The 22,317-nt window shown below is 43.0% G+C and overlaps 1 protein-coding gene across 2 annotated transcripts in view; it reads left to right on the top strand.

The window, feature by feature from the left end:
- Positions 1-22,317, top strand: part of rhpn1 (rhophilin, Rho GTPase binding protein 1) — a 118,199-nt gene that overhangs the window by 58,628 nt on the left and 37,254 nt on the right. For both annotated transcript variants that reach the window (XM_072259818.1, XM_072259826.1), the window contains exons 4-7: positions 1,818-1,893; positions 10,846-10,923; positions 14,416-14,540; positions 21,181-21,347. In XM_072259818.1, the coding sequence (XP_072115919.1) occupies positions 1,818-1,893; positions 10,846-10,923; positions 14,416-14,540; positions 21,181-21,347 (446 nt within the window). The remainder of the gene's footprint in view (positions 1-1,817; positions 1,894-10,845; positions 10,924-14,415; positions 14,541-21,180; positions 21,348-22,317) is intronic.

Raw genomic sequence — 22,317 nt, 5'->3', positions numbered from 1 at the left:
TACCAGTATGATAACAGTAGTTAATGAATTTATAAAGCCAATTACTTAGGTTTTTTGTGACAAGATGTTGTCTGTGAATTACATAGTGAGTGGTAAATATGTTAGGTACAGCTTTTTTCAAGAAAGTAATAACTCCACAGTAGTGTCCTGTCGTTGATGGTCCCCTAACTGTTGCACAAGCAAGAATGTTGGTGAGTGGAATACCCTTCTTTTTGAAAAATTGCTCAGCAACCTGAAGTATTAACTCCCCCTTCCATATCTGTTCCTGGTTCCCTTGTAAATAACAACTCCTGAACCATGCTTTCATCTTTTATGAAGCAAAGATTCATTGCTTGGCAAAGTTAACTCATCTAACTGAATGGCAAATTCTATTGTCCTAAGTATGTTGCACAATGTTTCATTCACATTCTCAGATATTTTAGCTATTCATTTTTGAACAGTGTGATCACTGAGTGGAATTGCTTTAATTATTTGATCTGGTGACACATGTAAAACCATACTCTGAACCTTCCCTACTACCGGCAGAATCAGCTTTGCTCCAATTGTATGGGGCTTTACAGATTTAGCTTGTTGCAGGTGTGAATCCATATTTCAGATACTCCACACTCTACTGTCTGTCTACATTACTTTTTCATTTGGTCTGTTCCTGCTATTTTTGCTAGGAATTAATGACCACAGTCAATCACCTATTGTTTTAGGTCCAACCTCAAGTGATATGATCAATAATGGGGAAGTTATGATGTCATCAGAGCAGAAGCAAAATCTGACCCTCATGGGGCAGTGATATCTCACTTGGGCTGTAGGCTAGAGAAATGCGGTGAGGACCACTTAAAAGGGAAAATTCTGAACTTTACCATTGAGTGCCCCACCCTAATCCACAGGAATTGCATCACTATGTGATTAGAGTATGGGAATTGTATTATCTAACAATGTACTGTAGTAGTGAACGGCAGTAATGTGCAGGCCAGGCCCAGAAATAACACAATTCCTTCAGTCATGATATGCCAAATATAGAAGTGTCACATTGCTTTTCAACAACTATAATACACTTTGAGCAAAGTCTAAGAGAACATTGGGTTAGCAAGAGATTATGTATACATTATTATTGTAATAATGATGAAGCAGTGAGGATCAAATTCTTATGATTAGTTAATTTCTTAAATTAAGCCTAAAATCCCTCAGCTGCCCTCCTTGCTATCAAGCACCCATCCCCAACCATCCTTTTTATCTTTATCTCCCTCTTAGAAACTCCCACTGCCCCCCGGGGGGGGGGGGGCGGAGGCAATGTTACCCACTTTGGGAACTACTGGTTTACATCCACCTCAAAAAGTTCATTATTACAGTAATTGGCTCCATTTTAGTTTAAGTTTTATTGAAATAAAATAAAACATGCCAGTGACTTTTTTCAATGTCAGATCTCTTCTTGTATTGTGACCAATAGGTAGCCTTTGCATTATTGTAGGATATCACTATCCCTTAATGTGATTAAATAAGACATTCAAATGAAAACAACATCTTGTGTTTGCTTAGCACCTTTACTTGGTAAAGTCTCCAGGGGACTATTGCAACAATTCCAAATAAATAAAATGCTGAACTTTTTAAGGAGTTATAACAATAATATGTAATGGAATTTAAGATTATTTTAAAGGAAGAAAAGGGAGGGAGAGATTTAGACCAATTTTGACAGCTTTAGGGTCGTTGTGCTGAAGGCACAATGGCTGAGGTAGTATGATTATTATCAATTGATTAACATAATACTGGTGATGACTGGAAGAAGAGGTAATGAAAACATTTGACCATCTCTGTTTGTATTTCAGTGAGTCTGTTAGTGTTCCCATGATACCTCTTGGCCTGAAGGAGACAAAAGAAGTTGAACTGACGATGCCTCTACAGGTTGGTAATTACCTATAATGACACAATCAAGGATCTTCAAAAGGAATATACTTGTATAATTATTTATCTTACTACCATGGTAAAGCTCTGTATTAATGGACAATAGATTTCTTTCCAATTGCATTCTGTTGTACTTTGCTAGCACAGAGCTCCTGACTATGCCTGCTTCTCGTGAATATTCAGTGATATTCTTCATTTAACTTGCAAATAATCTTGAAGAATTAGTTGCCAAGTATTAAAGCATTTTGATATAAAATGAGCACCTCTAATTCTTAGTTCTTAAGAGTGGTTTGTTTCACAAGTGAATAAGAATAACAGTATGTTTTGCAGGAAAGGCAGGTGTTATTTCATATTCTGTTTTTCCAGTTATTTATTCTATGCATCCATGTTGATCCAATTTAAGTTATTTCCATTTTTTTATTTACAGTACTGTTTGTGGAAAAAGAGAGAAATAATCTGAATGTCAACTCTAGTCCCTAGTTACAAGAAGCAGTTATAATTTCACAGTGCCTAGGCAAATGAGTTTAGTTCACGTTCATCAAAACTCTTTTGTTTATTTGGCATCCTTGCTCCCCAGGCACCATAACACCATTGTTGTTGACATTAAGTACATGACACTCCATTCATTGGCACCAAATTATTAATTTGTGTACATACCACTTGAAAATCTGAGTGTCATGCGCTGTAAGGTTTCACTGCTAACGTAATGGCTTCTCTGTAGCAGCAGTATTTTGGTTATGACTGGAGAAAACGGGGGCTTTGGAATGTGTGCCATCCAATGAGAGGCATGTTGTTTCTTTCTTGTGGGTCTGAAAGAAGGGATTTGCGGTCTTTTGTCGGCTGGAGACGAAGAGAGAAGATGCGAATGGAGAGATTTGGTAGACCGCCCAACAGAGTGGACTTGGAGCAATGGTTTGAGGGTTGGCAATGCTCGGAGGAGTCGATGGGGAGCGAATGGACGGAACCGTGAGCTCCAACGTTGCGCATTAGGCTGTTTCATGAGAATGGGCCCTTTTCCTTTTTTGTTTCTTGACTAACGGTATAGTCAAATTAAGAATTATAAAGCTCAGTCATTTAATTGCATACTGTGTACTGTTTGTTATTTCATGGTACTGATTTGTGACAGGGGAGACATCACGCAGCATCCACCCAGACGAGATTTCTTAAGTTTGGCCTGTCTTCCCCTAGATTAGGCCGCTAGTTGAACCTAGGGTTACAATTGTGGGGGTATCATTCTGGATTGTTTTAGTTGGATGCTGTGTGAATACCCTGAGCATTGAACCACTGGAGTAGATATTCGTACTCCGGATGAATTGTTAATTTGCCTGTTAAGTACTGCTAAAGTTGCAATTGTGGGGTGGAGGTTTGATAAAATGGCGGGTGCAGATCTTGTTTTAATGCAGACCAGTGCTGACATAGCAGCAGCGGGGCGGGTCGAATCACAAGTCGAGTTTCCTGTAGCTAGGAGCAGAGATTTCAAAGACAGGGTTCTGTTGTTTCTGAGGAGTGAGTGGAAGGAGTGGTTGGATTTGGAATGTCTAATTAGTCCCCATCCTCCAGGGGAGAGTGAGAATTTTGAGTTAGTATCTGCCCTTACCTCTCTGGTGAATAAATGGAAAAATGCCCAGGTTCAAGTCCCAGCTATTGTAAACTCTGCCTATTCTCTGGAATAACGCCCACGCCTAAAGGGGAAGAGGAGTATGAGACTTGCGCAGAGCAGATTTCTCAGTTGTTAGATGAGTGACAGTGCTCTGATGTAAAGTGACAGAGATTGGTTGAGAGTTTGAGTGGGCGGGCTGCTGACGTTGTGAGAGCCGTCAGGTTGCGGTATCCCATAGCAACTATGAGTTAAATGCGAGCACTGGAAAATGCTTTTGGCATGACAGGAAGCCCAATGGAGCACATGGCAGGGTTTCAGAATATGCATCAGGAGAAGGGGAGAAGCTTTCTACTTTTATCTTTCGGCTAGAGGGGCAGCTAAATTGCTTGCAGCACAGAGGGATCATTCAGGCGGCTGAGGTGGATCAGTTAAGAGTGGACCAGATAGCCAGGGCGCCCAGTCGCAGGACCTGATTGCTTGGGGTCTCTGACAGTCTCATAACACGTGCCGCCCTCCCTCTTTTGTTGAGCTGATCAGAGAGGTAGGGGAGAAGGAGAACGTGGCTCCGTCAGCAGGCCCCATCAACAGTCCTCGGTTGTGGTCCCCTGCGGTGAAGTGACCACGGATAGCCTGCCTTGGGGAGCGGTAGAGAGATTGTGGCAGAGTTGAGAACTGAGATTTCTCGGCTGTTATCAGTGGGTGTGACCCCCCCCCCCATATGATGGAGCTGATGGGGGGTGGGGGCAGATCCCCTAAAGGGACGAACAATGCAGAGGGCTGCTAGCAGCCAGTGTCACGTGAGAAGGAGAGTGAGCCCCCGGGTACCTAAGCAGAACGAGTTGTTGGGAAATCTTACAGGAGACCCAGTGAGGGAACGGCCTGGTGTCTCTGGGGGAACACATTCTCAGCAATATACCACAGAACCCCTGAAAGTGAAAAACCCTATTCCTGAAGGCTTAGTTGGGACCATATTCCAGTGTGTCACTACAGATAGAGGGTATTTATGCTAATGCCATACTTGACACCAGATCGCAGGTCACATTGTCGTACCGTTAGTTTTACAACCGGTATCTGAAGCATTTACCATTGACACCGTTCAGGACACTGGAGATCTGGGGTCTTAGTGCAGGTGATTATCTGTACGGCAGTTATTTGTCAGTGAAGTTGGAGCTCTCGGAGGCCGATGTGGGAGTGTGAGGTCCTTGATACATTAGTGCTGGTTTGTCCAGGCCCCTTTGAGAAGTGCAGTGTTTCAATACTGGTGGGGAAAAACACCCCTGTTGTGAGGAGGTTCATGGGGGGCCTGCAAGGAGAAGGCTAGCGAGAGCTATTTGGGAACATTGTCCACGTACCCAGTGTTTCAAGCTGCTTTTGGGGAAGTGTGTGACTGCATTGGGCTGGATAATGAATGTAGACGAGGGACTGTGTGGTTCATCCAGTCGAAGCCAATGGTGTTACGGCCCAGAAAAGTAGCGAGAGTGATAGGGACCCCCAAATTTCCCAGAGTGCCTGAGGGTGAGGCCCTCTTAGTGGACGCTCCGGAAGACCACAAGAGGGAATTGGGATTTCCTGCTGGGGTACTGGCGAGAACCAAACTGCAGAAGCCCTGGGTTATACAGGTGAGCAGGATGGCAGTGATTGTCAGGAACACTACGAAGGGGAAGGTCACCTTCAAGCGGGGGATGCCCCTGGTGCATCTGTTCCTGCTGACAGTAATGTCTAGTGTCCCTGTGAGACAAGCCAGGGAGAAACTATTGGAAAAGGGGGGAAAGTTGACCGCTGAGTCATTCAACTTCGAGGACTCCCTGCTTCCTGCGGTTTGGAAGAGAAGGTTGGTAGTGACAATGTTGAAGTTGGAAGGTTTCTCTTCCACTGATGAATTTGATGTGGGTTGCTCCAAGAGCACTCGTCACACTATCCTGGTGACCGAGGACACCCCTGTTTGGAGAAAAGTTGCGGAGACCAGCCCCTGCAGAGGTGGAAGACATTCGGGAGCATTTGTGTAAGCTGAAGAAAGCTGAAATTATCATTGTGTCCCGAAGCCCCTATGCGTCCCCAATAGTAGTGGCTTGAAAGAAGAATGGGAAGTGTGTGGACTATAGGACCCTGAACAGGCACATCGTCCCTGACCAGTATACAGTTCTGAGGAATGAAGATGCACTGGGCTGTCTGAGTGGTACGACTTGGTTCAGTGTGCTGGACTTGAGGAGTGGATGTTACCAGATCCCCATGAGTGAGGCTGACAAAGAGAAGACGGCATTTATATGTCCCCTGGGATTCTTCCAGTTCAAAACAATGCCTCAGGGCTGATCGGGTTCCCCTGCAACCTTCCAGTGGGTCATGGAGAAGACAATGGGAGATATGAACTTGCTTTAGGTATTTGTGTATCTAGATGACCTCATAGTACTTGGATCCACCTTGGAAGAACATGAAGCAAGGCTACTGAAGGTGCTGGGCCGCCTGAAAGTTGAAGGGTTAAAGCTTTCCCTGGACAAGTGCCAGTTCTGCAAAATGTCTGTTAGCTATGTTAGGCACATAGTTTCATGGGATAGAATAGCTACGGATCTGGCTAAGATTGAGGTGGTGGCCACTTGGCCAAGACTCCAGACTGTGAGTGCTCTGCGCTCGTTCCTTGGATTCTGTGGTTACTATCGGAGGTTCGTGAAAGGCTACACAAAAGTGAGTCACCTGTTGAATCAGCTTCTGTACGGTTACCCTCCCTTGAAAAAGAAAAGGAGGAGGAAAAGAGGACAGGAGGGTGGAGAGTATCTTAGCCCATTGGAGCCCTTTGGACCGAGGTGGGATGCAGAATGTGAGGAGGCCTTTCAGTCGCTGAAGGAGCTGCTGACCCAGGCACCGGTGATGGCTTTTGCAGATCCCCGATTGTCATATGTACTGCACTCAGATGCCAGCCGAGAGGGCTTAGGAGGTGTCCTGTATCAGGATCAGGGCACCGGGCTGAGACCCGTTGTGTTTGTCAGCTGGAGTCTGACGCCCTCTGAGGAAAAACTCTCCCACGCACAAGTTGGAATTTCTGGCGTTGAAATGGGCAGTGGTGGATAAGCTGAGTGACTACCTCTATGGGGCCAAGTTTGAGGTGAGGACGGACAACAACCCTCTAACTTGTACCCTGACCTAAGTGAAACTGGATGTCACAGGCCATCAGTGATTGGTGGTATTGTCTGCCTGTGATTTCAGCCTGAAGTACCGGCCGGGAAGCAGGAACATTGATTATGATGCTTTGTCCCGACAGGCGCATGAGGGACTGGACAGGGACGAGGAGTGGGAGAGCATTCCTGCCCCGGGGTAAAGGCCATGTGTCACTTTGCCATCACCATGAAGGCTGAGGGAAAGGATGGGAAGGATCGAACGGTGGATCAGTTTGGAGCTTCTGATGACGCCATTCCCCAGGTTTACCATAAGCTGACTGCTCTGAAAACAAATCAGCTGCCAGAATTGTGTTCTGGGGAAGTGGCAGCTGCTCAGCGAGAGGACCCGGGCATTGGTATCGTTTGGTCATTAGGCATAAACGGAGACATGGCTCAGGCAGAGAAGACGAAGCACACGGTGGTGCCTCTATTACTGCGAGAATGGCCTCGGTTGGAGTTGTGGAACCAGATCCTATACCGGGTCACATCACCCCCGGACCGTCCTCAGTGTTGCCAGCTGGTTCTGCTGGAGAAGTATTGGAGGATTGCTTTGAACTCACTTCATGATGATTCTGGATATTTGGGGGTTGAAAAGACCTATGGATTGCTCAGAGACTGGTTTTACTGGCTCCGAATGAAGTCAGATGTTGAAGAATACTGCCAGTCGTGCATTTGATGCATTCGGCGGAAGATGTTGCCTACGCAGGCAGCTCCCTTGTCCCATTTGCAGAGTGCGGGGCCCCTGAACCTGGTGTGTATGGATTTCATGTCAATAGAACCCAATGCCAGCAACACGGCGAATATCTTAGTCATCACAAACCACTACACCAGATATGCACAGACTTTTCTTACCAAGGACCAGAGGGCGTCCTCTGTGGCCAAAGTATATTGGGAGAAGTATTTCATTTATTATGGCCTCTTCAGGCAGATACATAGTGATCAGGGACGGGATTTTGAGAACAGACTCATCCATGAGTTACTGGGCATGCTTGGAGTCGAGAAGTCGAGAACCATGCCCTATCATCCTCAGGGTGATCCCCAGCCCGAGAGGTTTAATCGGACAAGCTAGATATGCTCAGGACCTTGGAAATCAGCAAGAGAGCAGCTGGAGTCAACATATTGGACATCTGGTCTGCAGTTATAATTGTATCCGAAATGAAGCTACCGGGTACTTGCCATACTCTCTGTTCGGGCGCAAGGTGAGGTTGTCCATTGACCTTTGTTTTGGGTCTGACGAGGGCGACTTACCACTGAAGACTTATCTGAAGTATGTATCTGATATGAGAAGAGAGCTGAAAAGGGCTTATGAATTAGCTGGGGTCGCAGCTGCTAAGCAGAATCCAGGAAATAAGAGGAGGTATGATCAAAAGGTGAGGTTCTCCCAACTCCTGCCAGGAGACCAAGTCTTTATAAGGAATTTGGGGCTACCTGGGAAGCATAAGTTGGCTGACTGCTGGGCGGCTACACCCTATATGGTGGAGAGTCAGATGCCAAACCTACCAGTTTTCCAGGAATGGGCTTGGCAAGATTCTCCATCGGAACCACGTGCTGCCCTGGGACAAGAGGTGCAGGTAGACCTAGAGCCCGACCTGGACCCTTCACCTAGTAGGAGGACTCTGCAGAAACACGGGACGATTGGAAGGCCAACAGCAGGAGAGGTTAAGCTGTCCCCTACCCCTGAGAAGGATACTGATTCAGAGGATGAGGACCTGGATGTGTGGTATTTGCTGCTTTTTGCTGACTCCCCATTGATTGAGGAAGAGACTCCCAGCCCTTCTCCCACTGAGTCAGGTGAAAAGGGGTGTGGGCTTTATCTGTGGACAGCCTAGGTTGCAGCGGGACCCTGCAAGAGATTAAGCGGGCGTTGGCCACAGGACAGAGGGGTCCGAGATGCTGGTGGGCACGAGTGAGAGCCGGGGTAGGCCTCACCAGGTAGACCAGAAGTATCCCCAGTAGTGTCGGAACCTGAAGAGTTAGGTGAGGGGAAACGGAGGTCTCAGGGAATTAGGAGACCGCCAGATAGGCTGGCTTATGTAGCTTCAGGGGAACAGAGTGTGACCCCAACCATTTTGGGGAGCTGTGTCACTGCCTTGTGCACCTGGATTGGACTTAGTGTTTTGCAGGAGGGGTTGGCGAATTATTCAATGTCATGAGGACATAACTAAATTTGGTGGGCGGAGAGTGCAACACGCTGTAAGGTTTCACTGCTAATGTAATGGCCTCCCTGTAATAGTTCACTACTAATGTAATGGTTTCTCTGTAGCAGCAATGTTTGGGTTACGACTGGAGATAATGGGGGCTTTGGAATGTGTGCCATTCAATGAGAGGCATGTTGTTTCTTTCTTGTGGGTCTGAGAGAAAGGATTTGCGACCTTTGTTGGCGAGAGTTGAAGAGAGAAGATGCAAATGGAGGGAGTTGGTAGACAGCCGGACAGAGTGGACTTGGAGCGAGGGTCTGAGGGTTGCCGACACTCGGAGGAGTCGACAGGGAACGATTGGACAGAATTGTGAGCTCCAACATTGCGCATTAGACTGTTTCATGAGAATGGGCCCTTTTCCTTTTTTGTTTCTTTACTAACCGTATAGTCAAATTAAGAATTATAAAGCTCAGTCATTTAATTGTATACTGTGTACTGTTTGTTATTTCATGGTACTGATTTGTAACGGGCACATCACGCAGCATCCACCCAAACAAGATTTGTTAAGTTTTACTGGGCCGGGAGCTGTCTTCCCCTAGATTAAGCCACTAGCCAAACCGAGGGTTACATGAGTAAAGGAGGTGTTAAGTGTTTAAATTTCACATGGCTGCTGTGGAAATTAAAGCATTTTTTTCATTCAAACAAGAATTTTATCTTAATGATGGTTAAGCATTTAATGCAAAATGGGAAAATACTTAACCTGATTGAAGTGCCTTTTTCATCTGAGTGACTCTGATCGCCATCTAGAATGAATGCAGAAAAACTACTTTTTATTCTGTCTTCCAAGCGTGAACATTTACAAAATGGACTTACTCCAAGTTGCTGTGATTGACAACTAATTAAAAAAATATATCATTGGTATAATTGATCCTGTTGTATCTGCACTCCTGTAAAGTATCAGGATCAGAGGGAATCTAGGACCAGAGGGACCAGAGCCTCAGAATAGAGGAACATCTCTTTAGAGCAGAGATAAAGAGAAATGTCTTTAGCCAAAGGATGTTGAATATGTGGAATTCATTGCCACTGACGGCTATGGAGGCAAAGTTATGGGTTATATTTAAAGCAGAGGTTGATAGGTTCTTGATTAGTCAGGGTGTCAAAGGTTATGGTGAGAAAGCAGGAGAATGGGGTGCAGGAGTAATAAATCAGCCATGATGGAATGATGGAGCAAACTCAGTTGGTCAAATGGCCCAATTCTATTCCTATGCCTTATGCTTTTATGGTCAAATGAACTAAAATAGCTCTGTAATGTTTTATCTTCCACTTTAACATTAGAGGATAAAATGAAGTCACAAGATTTTCATCCTGCTGTCACACTAGTTCTGCTCAGCTCCACCACTCTGATGGTAATCTTATTCATAAAGAAATGGGCAGCTAGGCCTGAGTCTCACATCTTGTTCTGAGGTTTTTGTGTTTTGGGAATATGACAGAGTAACTACTCAATAGTCCAGATCTTAAATATAATTTGCAATCTAGCACAAAGCTATTTGGCTCAAGGAGTCCATGAGCATCAAAGGAAATATATTTCACTAATTAAAGTCATGTTTGTTACAGTGGAAAATAGTGATTCCTGAAGCTCAATCATGTTCCTGCTCCATCATTGTTTCTGGGTTCAAAACCTACAACATAAGAGGTTTATGGGAATTGGAGATAGGTAATAAATGTTTGCCTTGCTAATGATATCTAATTCTGGAATAAATTTACATACCATGTCAGGTATAAGCTCTATGCATGTCACATTCCAGTTATTTCGTCTCCATCTGTCTCCATATCATTGTATTCTTTTCTCCTTTTTGTATAAACTATGCTTCTCCTCAGTTGCTCCTGAATTCAGAAATCCGTCAGAGTGAAAATCCATCTCTGAAACTCCACTTTTCAAAATCATGAGTTGGTTTCCCTAACATCATCACTAAGATTTTTTTTTTAATTTTAGGCCATTCATCCCTTTCCAGTTACAATTCAAACAATTCTGCTGAGTGCTCTGCATTCTTTTTTGTTTTGATAGGAACTCATTGAAAAACACTACAGTGAGCCAGGATGCAGGTACGAAAAAGAGCTGAAGGAACTTGCAGACCTCCGGCAGGTAGGTTCCATTGTTCTTGGGTTGACAGGTAACAAGTTCCATTAAAAATAAACTAAGTATTATACTAAAAAAGTACAGTCATCGTTTCGGGCCGAGACCCTTTGGCAGGATTTCCAGCATCTTCAGATTTTCTTTTGTATGCAATATACTTACGTGTTATGGCCAAATGCATTATTTCATTCAGAGTAAGAAGATCACTGATTCTGCTCCAAAGTTGGCTGATTTTAACAAGTCCGAAGTTCAACTCAATCTCCCAATACAGCAAGGGAGAAAGAAATATATCAGAGATCCCTGGTCTCTATTGTTCAAATTTTGCTTTAGGTGTAAATGTGGATGTCTGACTCATGTGCATGTCTTATATCTTTAGACTCTAGCTTCTCTGGTGTCTGTTGTCTCTTCCACCCTTGTTTGGAAAGCAACTCCTATGCAATGTTGTCTTGCACCAGATTTTGTCCTGCATTTATGTCAGGATCTTTAACGGCAATTCCTTCCACCTGTCTGCCACTTGTTAGTCCTGAAACGTCGACTGCACCTCTTCATAGAGATGCTGCCTGGCCTGCTGCGTTCACCAGCAACTTTGATGTGTGTTGCTTGAATTTCCAGCATCTGCAGAGTTCCTGTTGTTTAAGGCATTTTACCTTGTTTTTCTTAAGTACCTGGATGGTAGTGGTCTTCGTCAAGCAGTGGAACTTCGGATTGAAGCAGAGAGAGGTTAAAAATGTCTCTAAATACCCTCACAAGCTAACCTGCACAGGATCTAAGGATACGTCCAGGGACACCATCTGGCCCCGTGCTTCCTACGGTTCACTCTCTGGAAGAATGGTCTTTTGTCTGTAATGATATCTGTGGGTGGAAGCTGTTGGGGTGGGTAGCGACATACCAAACTCCTCCTGTTCAACTCATGCATAAAATGCTTTAAGCTCACCTGGAAGGGATGTGCTTTTGTTGGCGATGTTGCCCAACTTTGTTTTGTAGCCCGTTATGTTATGTAAGCCCGGCTACAACTGATGGCTGGTTTGGGACTGGATTTTTAGGCTGCATTGTCTCTTGGCATTTCTGATAGCTTGGTGGAGATTATATCTCAATTTCTTTTAAAGGACAGTGTCACATGATTTGAAAACTGCAGACGTAGTTTCAGTAGGGGATGGATCTGCCATCTGTGGTTTCCAGTTTGGGAACATCTGGGTTATCCTTTTTGGTACACAGTCCTCAAAACACTTGCAGATAAAGCATGAAGTCTTGATGGTCCAATAGGCTGCAGATGCTCGTTGTTTATATTCGTATGATTACTCACTTGGTTAAGGCAACTTTGGACATTCCACCTCTTCATTATATTCTGTCATGGAGAAGATAGAAAAGAAAATAGACCCTCAGGGATTTGGAAATTTTTAATTATTTAGCCCTGGTGGTGCTTTTACATTATTTATCTGTGGCAATGCTTGTGATTAACTAAGTGGGTGGTTATTTATACTGTACAGGTATTGAAAAATATTTATCAAGTGTTTGACATCATAAATAGATTTTAATCTGTGTATTCTGAATGGCTTTGGAAAATTTGGGATTTTTATTTCCTTGGAGAAAGGAAGACATTGCTTACAGGTGAAATTTAAGAATTCATGAAGCATTGGTTGATTAAGGTTGTCATCATTGAGGGAGGTAATGAGGATAAGCTCCCACTACCTATTAAATGCTCCCAAAGGGATGCATTTGAAATGGCCTCTGACAACCAGGTCCAGTTCTGGTCTTCACGTGTGGCTTAGCTACTAAGCCTAGCGGAACTGTTTCTACTGACAAGACGAGGGGCAAAAGTGGGTTACTAGTTGCTTTGGGCAAATGGGACTCCTCAGCCATGGTTGGCAACTCATCTAGGAAAAGAGAAACTCCTGATCTGAAACCTCCGCTGCCTTACAGCAATACCCCGAGTAAACCCCGAGGAAAAATCCAGAGTTGGAGCCCCAAAGTCAGTCCAACGTTAAGTTCAATGCTGACTGGCAACTCCTGTGACAGTGCTAATGTCAAGCTGTCTCTGCTGTTCCTTTGGATTCATCAGCTGCGTGCAGAGGGGGAGCCTGCTACAGGGACAACAGCTTGCTCTCCATATTGTGGCTTGTGTAGACAGCTGGGATGCAATATCTGTGGTCGACCTCGACCAACAGAGGGCATCAAGAGGCATTGAGTATGCTTTTGCCTTTTCTCTCTTTGATCATGGATGTAGCTTAGAAAATGTATCTTTGTATTAAATATTGTTGGATTGTTGCATCTGGAGCTATTGGATCTGAAAGTGCACAACCCTTTTTAAGTTAAAATTTGATGACAGACAAGAAAAGATTAGACTGCTATCCATGCACCTGTGTGTATTTTTTCCCTCTTATTATCCTTGTAGTTTAAGGGCAATCATAATTAAAATGGTCTAATTTTAGTTGATAAATGTTTAATTATGATATTTAATTTGATTGGTAAATGGTTAAAGGAGTGGAAATTCTATAGACCTGAAATCAAATATGTTTGTTTTTGGAGAAAGGAAAATGGGTTAAGTGTATGGTTGATCAAAATTCATTTTATCTTTCCAGGAAATTATCATGCTGCCTACCAGTCTCTTATCATTTAAGAATGAGAGACTAAATAAAGGCTTCTGTTGCAAAATGATAACTAGTTTATTATAATGCTACGCTTATCACATGTAGCATTGCAAAGGATGTGAATTCAAATAAACAGGATCTGACTTATACTTTATACTTTATTGTCACCAAACAATTGATACTAGAACGTACAATCATCACAGCGATATTTGATTCTGCGCTTCCTGCTCCCTCGATTACAAATATTAAATCTTAAAAATATTAAAAATAGTAAAAATTAGTAAATATAAGAATTTAAATTATAAATCATGAACAGAAAATAGAAAAATGGAAAGTAAGTTAGTGCAAAAAAATCGAGAGGCAGGTCCAGATATTTGGAGGGTACGGCCCAGATCCGGGTCAGGATCCGTTCAGCAGTCTTATCACAGTTGGAAAGAAACTGTTCCCAAATCTGGCCGTACGAGTCTTCAAGCTCCTGAGCCTTCTCCCGGAGGGAAAGGGACAAAAAGTGTGTTGGCTGGGTGGGTCGTGTCCTTGATTATCCTGGCAGCACTGCTCCGACAGCGTGCAGTGTAAAGTGAGTCCAAGGACGGAAGATTGGACGGACCAAACTGTTCATTGTTTTTCTCTATTGTGTGATAATTACAATTCAAAGGTTAGATTGATGCTGTGTTGCTGATTTTCTGCAAACACTTTTCAATAATAGTGTCAGGGAAACGTTCTGGGTTTACTGCCCTGTGCGTTTTCTCTTCCTCTGAAACTTGCTGTTTGTTCAGTAATGGTGAGATACAGGTCTGAATCTAAGCAACACTCTCCATGCTGCATTGTGCTAGAACATCAGTGCAAATGAGTTTGGTAATTTTGAAAAATTTTAAATTTAATCACTTGACTTATACCAGCATTTTGATTTCAGGCAATGCGAACTCCAACCCGGAATGATGCTGGAATCGAGCTTCTTATGGAATACTACAACCAGCTTTACTTCATTGATAGTCGTTTTTTTTCACCCAATAAAAATATGGGTATCTTTTTTCATTGGTAAGTCTTCTGTTCACTGTCTTTTGCTTGATGTGTGTGGACTGTTGTTAATTGAAACATTGGTGAAATACTGAATATTCTCATGACAGATTTCCTACTTTGAAATTCTAAAGTATGTTGGGAGAAATAATGTTCATTGTCACTACTAAGTGAACTAACAAATGAACTTTCTATCCAAGAACATTAAAGTGTATGCAAGAGCAGGATCAACTGTAATTTAATTAGCCAGAAGGATTCATCAACAAAAATTTTGAGTGCCTGCCTTCGCATCAAAGAAGATTCCACAACATAATGTAGGATCTGATTGCTGGTATTTCAAATGCTAGACTAGGCATTGTAAGTCATGTTGCTTCTATAAATCTTCAAAATCTGTAAAAAACTATTGAAAAGAGTTTGGGTATATTAAGCAATTTTTATTGGTTAAGTTTACATATGTAATTAAAAATGCATTGATTGTGCCTTTAATTTTTTTCTTCAAGGTGTTCCAAAGTAGTTACATTTATTGATATAATTACTTCGTGTGATCACAATTATCAAGTGACAAAGTTATCTCAATTTATCGGTACATTTCTGACTCAATGAGAAAAGTTTGGAAAAGGAGCAGAAAAAGTGATCATATTGTAAGGTTTAGTATACCATGAAATGAGCCATGAAATACTTTAAGTCAAAAAAAAAGTCAATTAATGAAGAGCCAGTTTCAGTGGGGTGCGAACAGATCTCACTTGGAATCAAAGCTGGGCAGGGAAAACTGCATTTGAACAATGGGAGGCCTTTAAAATGGAAGTGTTACAGTTACACCTAGGTTCAGAAGCCCAAGGGTAAATAGTAAGGAAATTAAAGTCAGAAGTCCCTAGATAATTTACAGTGAATTACTGTGACATGTTCAATTTTACACAAACAAAATCTTGAAGCAACCTTAAAATAAGGAAAAATTAGTCTGTTATCCAGAGTGGTGGTTGAAAACTCGCCAACATACTGAAACCATGTTGCACCAAATCAAAGGGAGTAAATCTTTAGGCTGGCAAGCAAGGCACTGAATAGTGAGAATGCTTTGTTCTGGATGGTGAACAGATTCTTGTGTCATTGAAAATAGTCTCATCAGTTTGAGCTGAGAGTATTCCTTTCCACCATTCACATAACTTGCAAAGCCAGTAGGTGAGTCACTCAGTGCCAGAAATCCAACTTCTGACCCAAGTCTGTAAACATTTTAGTAGTGAGTGATTCAGTTGAATTTCAAGTGAAAGTGACACCACAGGTTTTGGTCGATTGGGCTATTGGCAATATTAATTCCGTTAAATGTCAAGGGTAGATTGTGTTGGGGCTTAAAAGGGAAGTGAATTCCACATAGCAACCCAAAATGTTGTCCAGATCTTGCTGCATTCAGGACTGGTATACTTGAATCATCTTGTAAGGGTGAGTGGAATTGAAAACTCCCTGTAAAAATTTCTTCTCCCTATTTTGTAATGGAGGGAAAATTATTTATGAATTAACTAAGATTGGTTAATTCTTTGATGTAGTAATGACCTTGGGTTTAATTTATGGCAATCACAGCTTTCTCCCTTAAGAAGATGTGAGACTTCAGCCAATTCATAGTTTTCCTCTTATTTCCCACTGACGAAACTCCTCATTTATCCACCCCATCATATATATATATACAGGTGCACATTCCTTTATCCGAAATTCTGAAATCCAAAAAGCTCCGAAAACTGAAGTTTTTTTTCGCCAACAGCTGACGTCACTCAGGAGTGAAGTGGCAGCACAAGCAGAGGCCGCCAGACGTCAGTTGTGGCTCAGCGCTCATACTGGTTACACGTGCATTTGCTGTTCGCTGATATTTTGTGTTCACTGCTGACTTTGTGTTTAATTTCACTGTGAAAATGTCAAAAAGAGCTGCAGATATCCCTAAGGGTAACAATGAGAAAAAGAGAAGGAAGCATCTATCATTAACAATAACACAGAAAGTGGAGTTATTGCAGAAGCTTGATCGTGGTGTGTCTGTGCGGCGTCTGACTAAAGAAAATAGTGTCGGAACTACCACTGTATATGATTTAAATAAACAGAAAGAAAAGTTACTGAAGTTTTATAGTGACAGTGACGTTCTATATTTATTCCAATAAGTCATTTACCATGTGTTTGATTCGGTTCGTTTGAAGCTGTATATTTTTATATTTTATTGAATATTTTTGTTGGAAATAAAAAAAAATTCTTGTCATTATTCCCTAAACAATACAGTATAACAACTATTTACATAGCATTTACATTGTATTAGGTATTATTAGTAATCTAGAGATGATTTAAAGTATACGGGAGGATGTGTGTAGGTTTGGTGTGCCACTGGGTCCTAAAGTCTACCACACTGCGACAGGTTAAATAAGGGACTTGGGCATACGTGTTTTTTGGTATCAGCGGGGGAGGGGGTCTGAAATCCGAAAAATTCTGAATTCCGAAATACAACTGGCCCCAAGGATTTCGGATAAGAGATTGTGGACCTGCACTGATAAAAACGAAGCCACTCACTTCTGGAATTTAGCTGCTTGGATTAAGGCTATAATTAACCAACAGCACTATGGCACAGTCAGTAGAGCTACTGCCTCACAATATCAGAGAATTGCCTTCAATCCTGACCTCTAACGTTGTCAATGAGAAGTTTGTACATTCTTCCTGTGACCACATGGGTTTCCTGCAGGTACTCCAGTTATTACAGATCCCAAAGGCATGCAGATGGGTAGGTTAATCGGTACTGTAAGTTGCTTTTAGGTTGTCAAAGTGAGTGTTGGAATCTAAGGAGGGTTAGATGGAAATGTAAAATAATACATCACAGGAAAGGATCTAAAATTACAATGTATGCGCTGACCACAATGCCAGATTAAAGTAATCTCACCTGTCTGTACGTGGTTTATATCCTCCATTCCTTGCCTGTTGGCATGACTTTCAACATTCATAAATGTTGCTTTTATATCTGCTTTACCATCTCCCTTGCACTATTCCAGATACCTACCACTCTTTGTGTTTAGAGATAAAATAATTAGTAATTCTCCTTTGTGTTTTAACCCCTCTCACCTTAAAGCTATGCCCTCTGATATCCGTACTCTGGAGGAAAAGCCCCTTGGCTACTTACCTTATCTAAGCCTCTCATAATAATATTTGCTTTTATCAGATTACCCCTCGGCCTTTGATGCTCCCTAGAAAACAATCCAAGTTTGTCCAACCTCTTATAATTAAAACTAAATAATCCAGACAACATCCTGGTGAACGCAAACACAAGGAAATATGCAGATGCTGGAAATTCAAGCAACACACAGAAAATGCTGGTGAACACAGCAGGCTAGACAGCATCTATATGAAGAGGTACAGTTGACATTTTGGGCTGAGACCCTTCGTCAGGACTAACTGAAAGAAGAGATAGTAAGAGATTTGAAAGTGGGAGGGGGAGGGGAAGGGGGAGATCCGAAATGTTAGGAGAAGACAGGAGGGGGAGGAATAGAGCTAATAACAGGAAAGTTGATTGGCAAAAGGGATACAAGGCTGGAGAAGGGAGAGGATCATAGGACAGGAGGCCTAGGGAGAAAGAAAGGGGGAGGGGAGTGCCAGAGGAAGATGGAGAGTGGCAAGGAGCAATTGTGAGAGGGACAGAGAGAGGAAAAAAGGGGGAAATAAATAGATAAATAAGGCATGGGGTAAGAATGGGAGGAGGGGCATTAACGGAAGTTAGAGAGGTCAATGTTCATGCCATCAGGTTGGAGGCTACCTAGACGGAATAAAAGGTGGTGTTCCTCCAACCTGAGTGTGGCTTCATCTTGACAATAGAGGAGGCCATGGATAGACATATCAGAATGGGAATGGGAGGTGGAATTAAAATGTGTGGCCATTGGGAGATCCTGCTTTCTCTGGCGGACAGAGCGTAGGTGTTCAGCAAAATGCTCTCCCAGTCTGCGTTGGGTCTCACCAATATATAGAAGGCTGCACCGGGAGCACCGGACGTAGTATATCACACCAGCCGACTCACAGATGAAGTGTCGCCTCACCTGGAAGGACTAACTGGGGCCCTGAATGGTGGTGAGGGAGGAAGTGTAAAGGCATGTGTAGCACTTGTTTCGCTTACAAGGATAAGTGCTGGGAGGGAGATCGGTAAGAAGGGATGGGGGGGACGAATGGACAAGGGAGTCGCGTAGGGAGCGATCCCTGCGGAAAGCAGAAAGCGGGAGGAGGGAAAGATGTGCTTAGTAGTGGGATCCCGTTGGAGGTGGCGGAAGTTATGGAGAATTATATGTTGGACCCAAAGGCTGGTGGGGTGGTAGGTGAGGACAAGGGGAACCCTATTCCCAGTGGGGTGGCGGGAGGATGGGGTGAGGGCAGATGTGCTTGAAATGGGAGAGGTGCGTTTGAGAGCAGAGTTGATGGTGGAGGAATGGAAGCCTCTTTCTTTAAAAAAGGAAGACATCTCCTTTGTCCTGGAATGAAAGTCCTCTTCCGGAGAGCAGATGCGGCGGAGACGGAGGAATTGCAACATCCTGGTGAATCTCTTCTGCAAACGTTCCATAGCCTCCACATCTTTCCTGTAACGTTGCAGTCAGAACTGCATACTCTACACCAAATGTGGCCTCACCAAAGTTTCACACAGCTGCAACATGACCTCCTTATTTTTATATTCATGTCCCAATCAGCGAAGGCATACATGGCATGCTCCTCCTTTACCACCCTGTCCACTTGTATAGCCACTTTCAAGGAGCTATAGACCTGCACCTGAAGATACTTTAGTATGTCAAGGTCCTTTTGAGTTGGCATGAATGCTTAAGAATAAATAGAAGGGATTCATGTAATATTAGTCTAAATGGATGGTTGATGTTTGGGGTGGACTTGGAGGGTCAAAGGGCCTGTTTTCACACTGAATCTGTCAATAACTCCACAGCTCATATCACTGAGCAACCCATCTGACCATCAGTGGAAGTGTTGTTGCTGAATAGATGCTAGCAAAGGACTGTCTGTGATTAGATAATATATCAGAATTTGATTGGACATAACTCGACATTTTACTTAATTTCAAAGGTTCATTTATTATTAAAGTTTTCAATTATGAATTTCTTCATTTCTCCAGGTAGCTCTGAAACCAAGAAAGAAAAGAAAGGCAGCACAATCAACAACCCCCAAATCCCTCCTCCCCACAAAAGAAAGCCAACAAAACAGATCAGACGCATCGAGCCAAATCCCCACCCCCAAAATCTCTTTTCACATACAAAAAAAAATAACGAAAACAGATCAAGCTCGTCAACACCGCCCCCCCCTCCCAAATTGTTCTTTCCACACAAATAAAATGAACAAAACGGATCAAGCCCATCAACTCCCAAGTCCTCCTCCATGCATCAAAAAGAAACCAAGAAGATCAGACAAAAAAAAACAGACTATAACAACCATAAGACCAAAAAAATGTCTGTAGTCCATGGTCCACATCCAAAGTGTAGAAAAAACCTTGTAACACTCTCCACAGTTTTTGAGCCACAGCGGTATTAGTTCAGTAGTTCCAGTTCAATAGTTCCAATTAATATCAGAGAATGTATACAAGATTCTTACTCTCTGCAGACATCCTTGAAACAGAAGAAAAACCCCCAAAGTATGAATGACAGAAAAAAGACTAAGAACCCCAAAGCCCCCTGCTCAACTCCCATGCACAAGCAGCATCAACTCTTCTCCCCCTCTCCTCCTCCAAATTATTCTTGCATAAAGCCTCTGCATTCCCATCATGCAAGCAACAGCAAAGCCCCCAAAGAGAGGCCATGGTCTACAGTCCATCAAAAACTGTTCACTCCAACATTTCGAAATCCCCCAGGCTCTGTCTCTCACTAACAAGGAAGAGATGATATCGCTCTTTCCACAGTGACAGGGGAGGCAACTGGGGAGACTGCTGTTTTGATGTAATAGTCAGTCTGAAACATTGCTTTTTTATTTCGAGTTTCCCCAACTCGAGAATCATCAAATCTATTACCAAGTGCGGAGCCTTCCGACAGCCACTCTCACTGTCTTCGATGTCCCGGCATCCACTATGCTTCAGTACATGACACCGGCGAAAATTCATGTCCACAGGGCCACGCAGGCTCTGAAGTCGCTTGACCTCGGCCGAACCTGGACATACCAAAACGCGGCCAATCAGTGAGCTCCATGAACAGGAACTTGCCGCCGTGTAGAACCGCAGTTTTTGAGTGCCGCTGTAGATCAAAGAACCCGATAGGACCCCCGTCACCCTGAAAAGGAAAATAGACACATTAGAATGGGAAGAATTTAACTGTTTTGCTTCTGAGTTGGGGGGAAGTCACCCTCTGCATATTATAACTGCATTAGAATAATGACCAGAATCAGTCTGAAGAAAAGGAAGCAACAGTGTGAGCATGTGCAGAAGGAGCAGTGTCCATTTCAGATCACAATGGGTTTATGCTGTTCATTTTAAGGCTGCACCATTGTGTGAATAGTTATTGGGCAGTACAAGCATGCCCATGCAAGGTGTTCTTGAATGAATATCTACGATCCAGACTGAAACACAGATAACTTTAACATCTTGAATGACCTGGTAGTTTAATGTTATGTGCTTACTGTGTGATCAGTTAACCAAGTTTACTTTTCCTCCATTTCCTCGTCAATATTTTGATAGGTATGACTCTTTGACTGGTGTTCCTTCCTATCAACGGGCTCTGGCTTTTGAAAAAGGAAGTGTACTTTTCAATATTGGCGCACTATATACGCAGATTGGTGCGCGGCAAGACCGAACCACCAAGGAAGGCATTGAGCAAGCTATTGATGCTTTCCAAAAGGCTGCAGGTAGGTCCGCATTAAATTGAAGGAATTGCTGGAGGCAATATTAGAATCAAGGTAATTACCACTGACGTCGTGACAGTTGTTGTTTTCTGGCAGCAGTACATTGCAATACATAAAAACTGTAAATTACTGTAAGTAATATATATGTGTATGTGTGTATGGATATATATTTTGTATATTTTTTATATTTAAAAAGTTACATAAGTATTGCAAAAATAGAAAAATAAGTTGTGAGGTTGTGTTTTGGTACAATGTCCATTTAGAAATCTGACGGCATAGTGGAAGAAGCTGTTCCTGAATCCTGAATCACTGAGTGTGTGCCTTCAGGCTTCTGTACCTTCTCCTTGATGGTAGAAATGAGGAGAGGGCATGTCCTGAGTGATCGGGGTCCTTTATGTTGGATGCCACCTTTTTGAGGCATCACTCCTCGAAGACATCCTGGATGCTGGGGAGGCTCATGCCCATGATGGAGATGACTGAGTTTACAACTCTCTACAGCTTATTTCAATCCTGTGCAGGGCCACCCCTCCCCCGCCTTACCACAGAATGATGCAGTCATTAGAATGCTCTCAACAGTACACCTGTAGAAATTTGTGAGGGTCTTTGGTGACGAACCAAATCTCTTCAAACTCCTAGTGAAATACAGCTGCTGTTGTGCCTTCTTTGTAACTGCATCAATATGTTGGGCCCAGGTTAGTTCCTTAGAGATGTTGACACACAGGAATTAGTCCCCCTGAAAAGTGTATGTGAAATGTACAAAAGTGATATAGATTAGTGAGGTGGTGTTGCAATTTTAACCTTGCACTCACCCTCAGCAAAAACCAAGGAATTGATTGTGGACTTTAAGAAGAGAAAGATGGAAGAACATGCACCAGTTCTCAATGAGGAGTTGATAGTATGAAGGGTAAGCGGTTTTAAGTTTCTGGGTGTCAACATCTTGGGGGATCTGTCCTGGGCCCAACATATTGATGCA

This window comes from Mobula birostris, chromosome 1, assembly GCF_030028105.1.
Source record: "Mobula birostris isolate sMobBir1 chromosome 1, sMobBir1.hap1, whole genome shotgun sequence".
Taxonomy (NCBI): domain Eukaryota; kingdom Metazoa; phylum Chordata; class Chondrichthyes; order Myliobatiformes; family Myliobatidae; genus Mobula; species Mobula birostris.
This window is presented reverse-complemented; position numbering and strand designations above follow the sequence as displayed.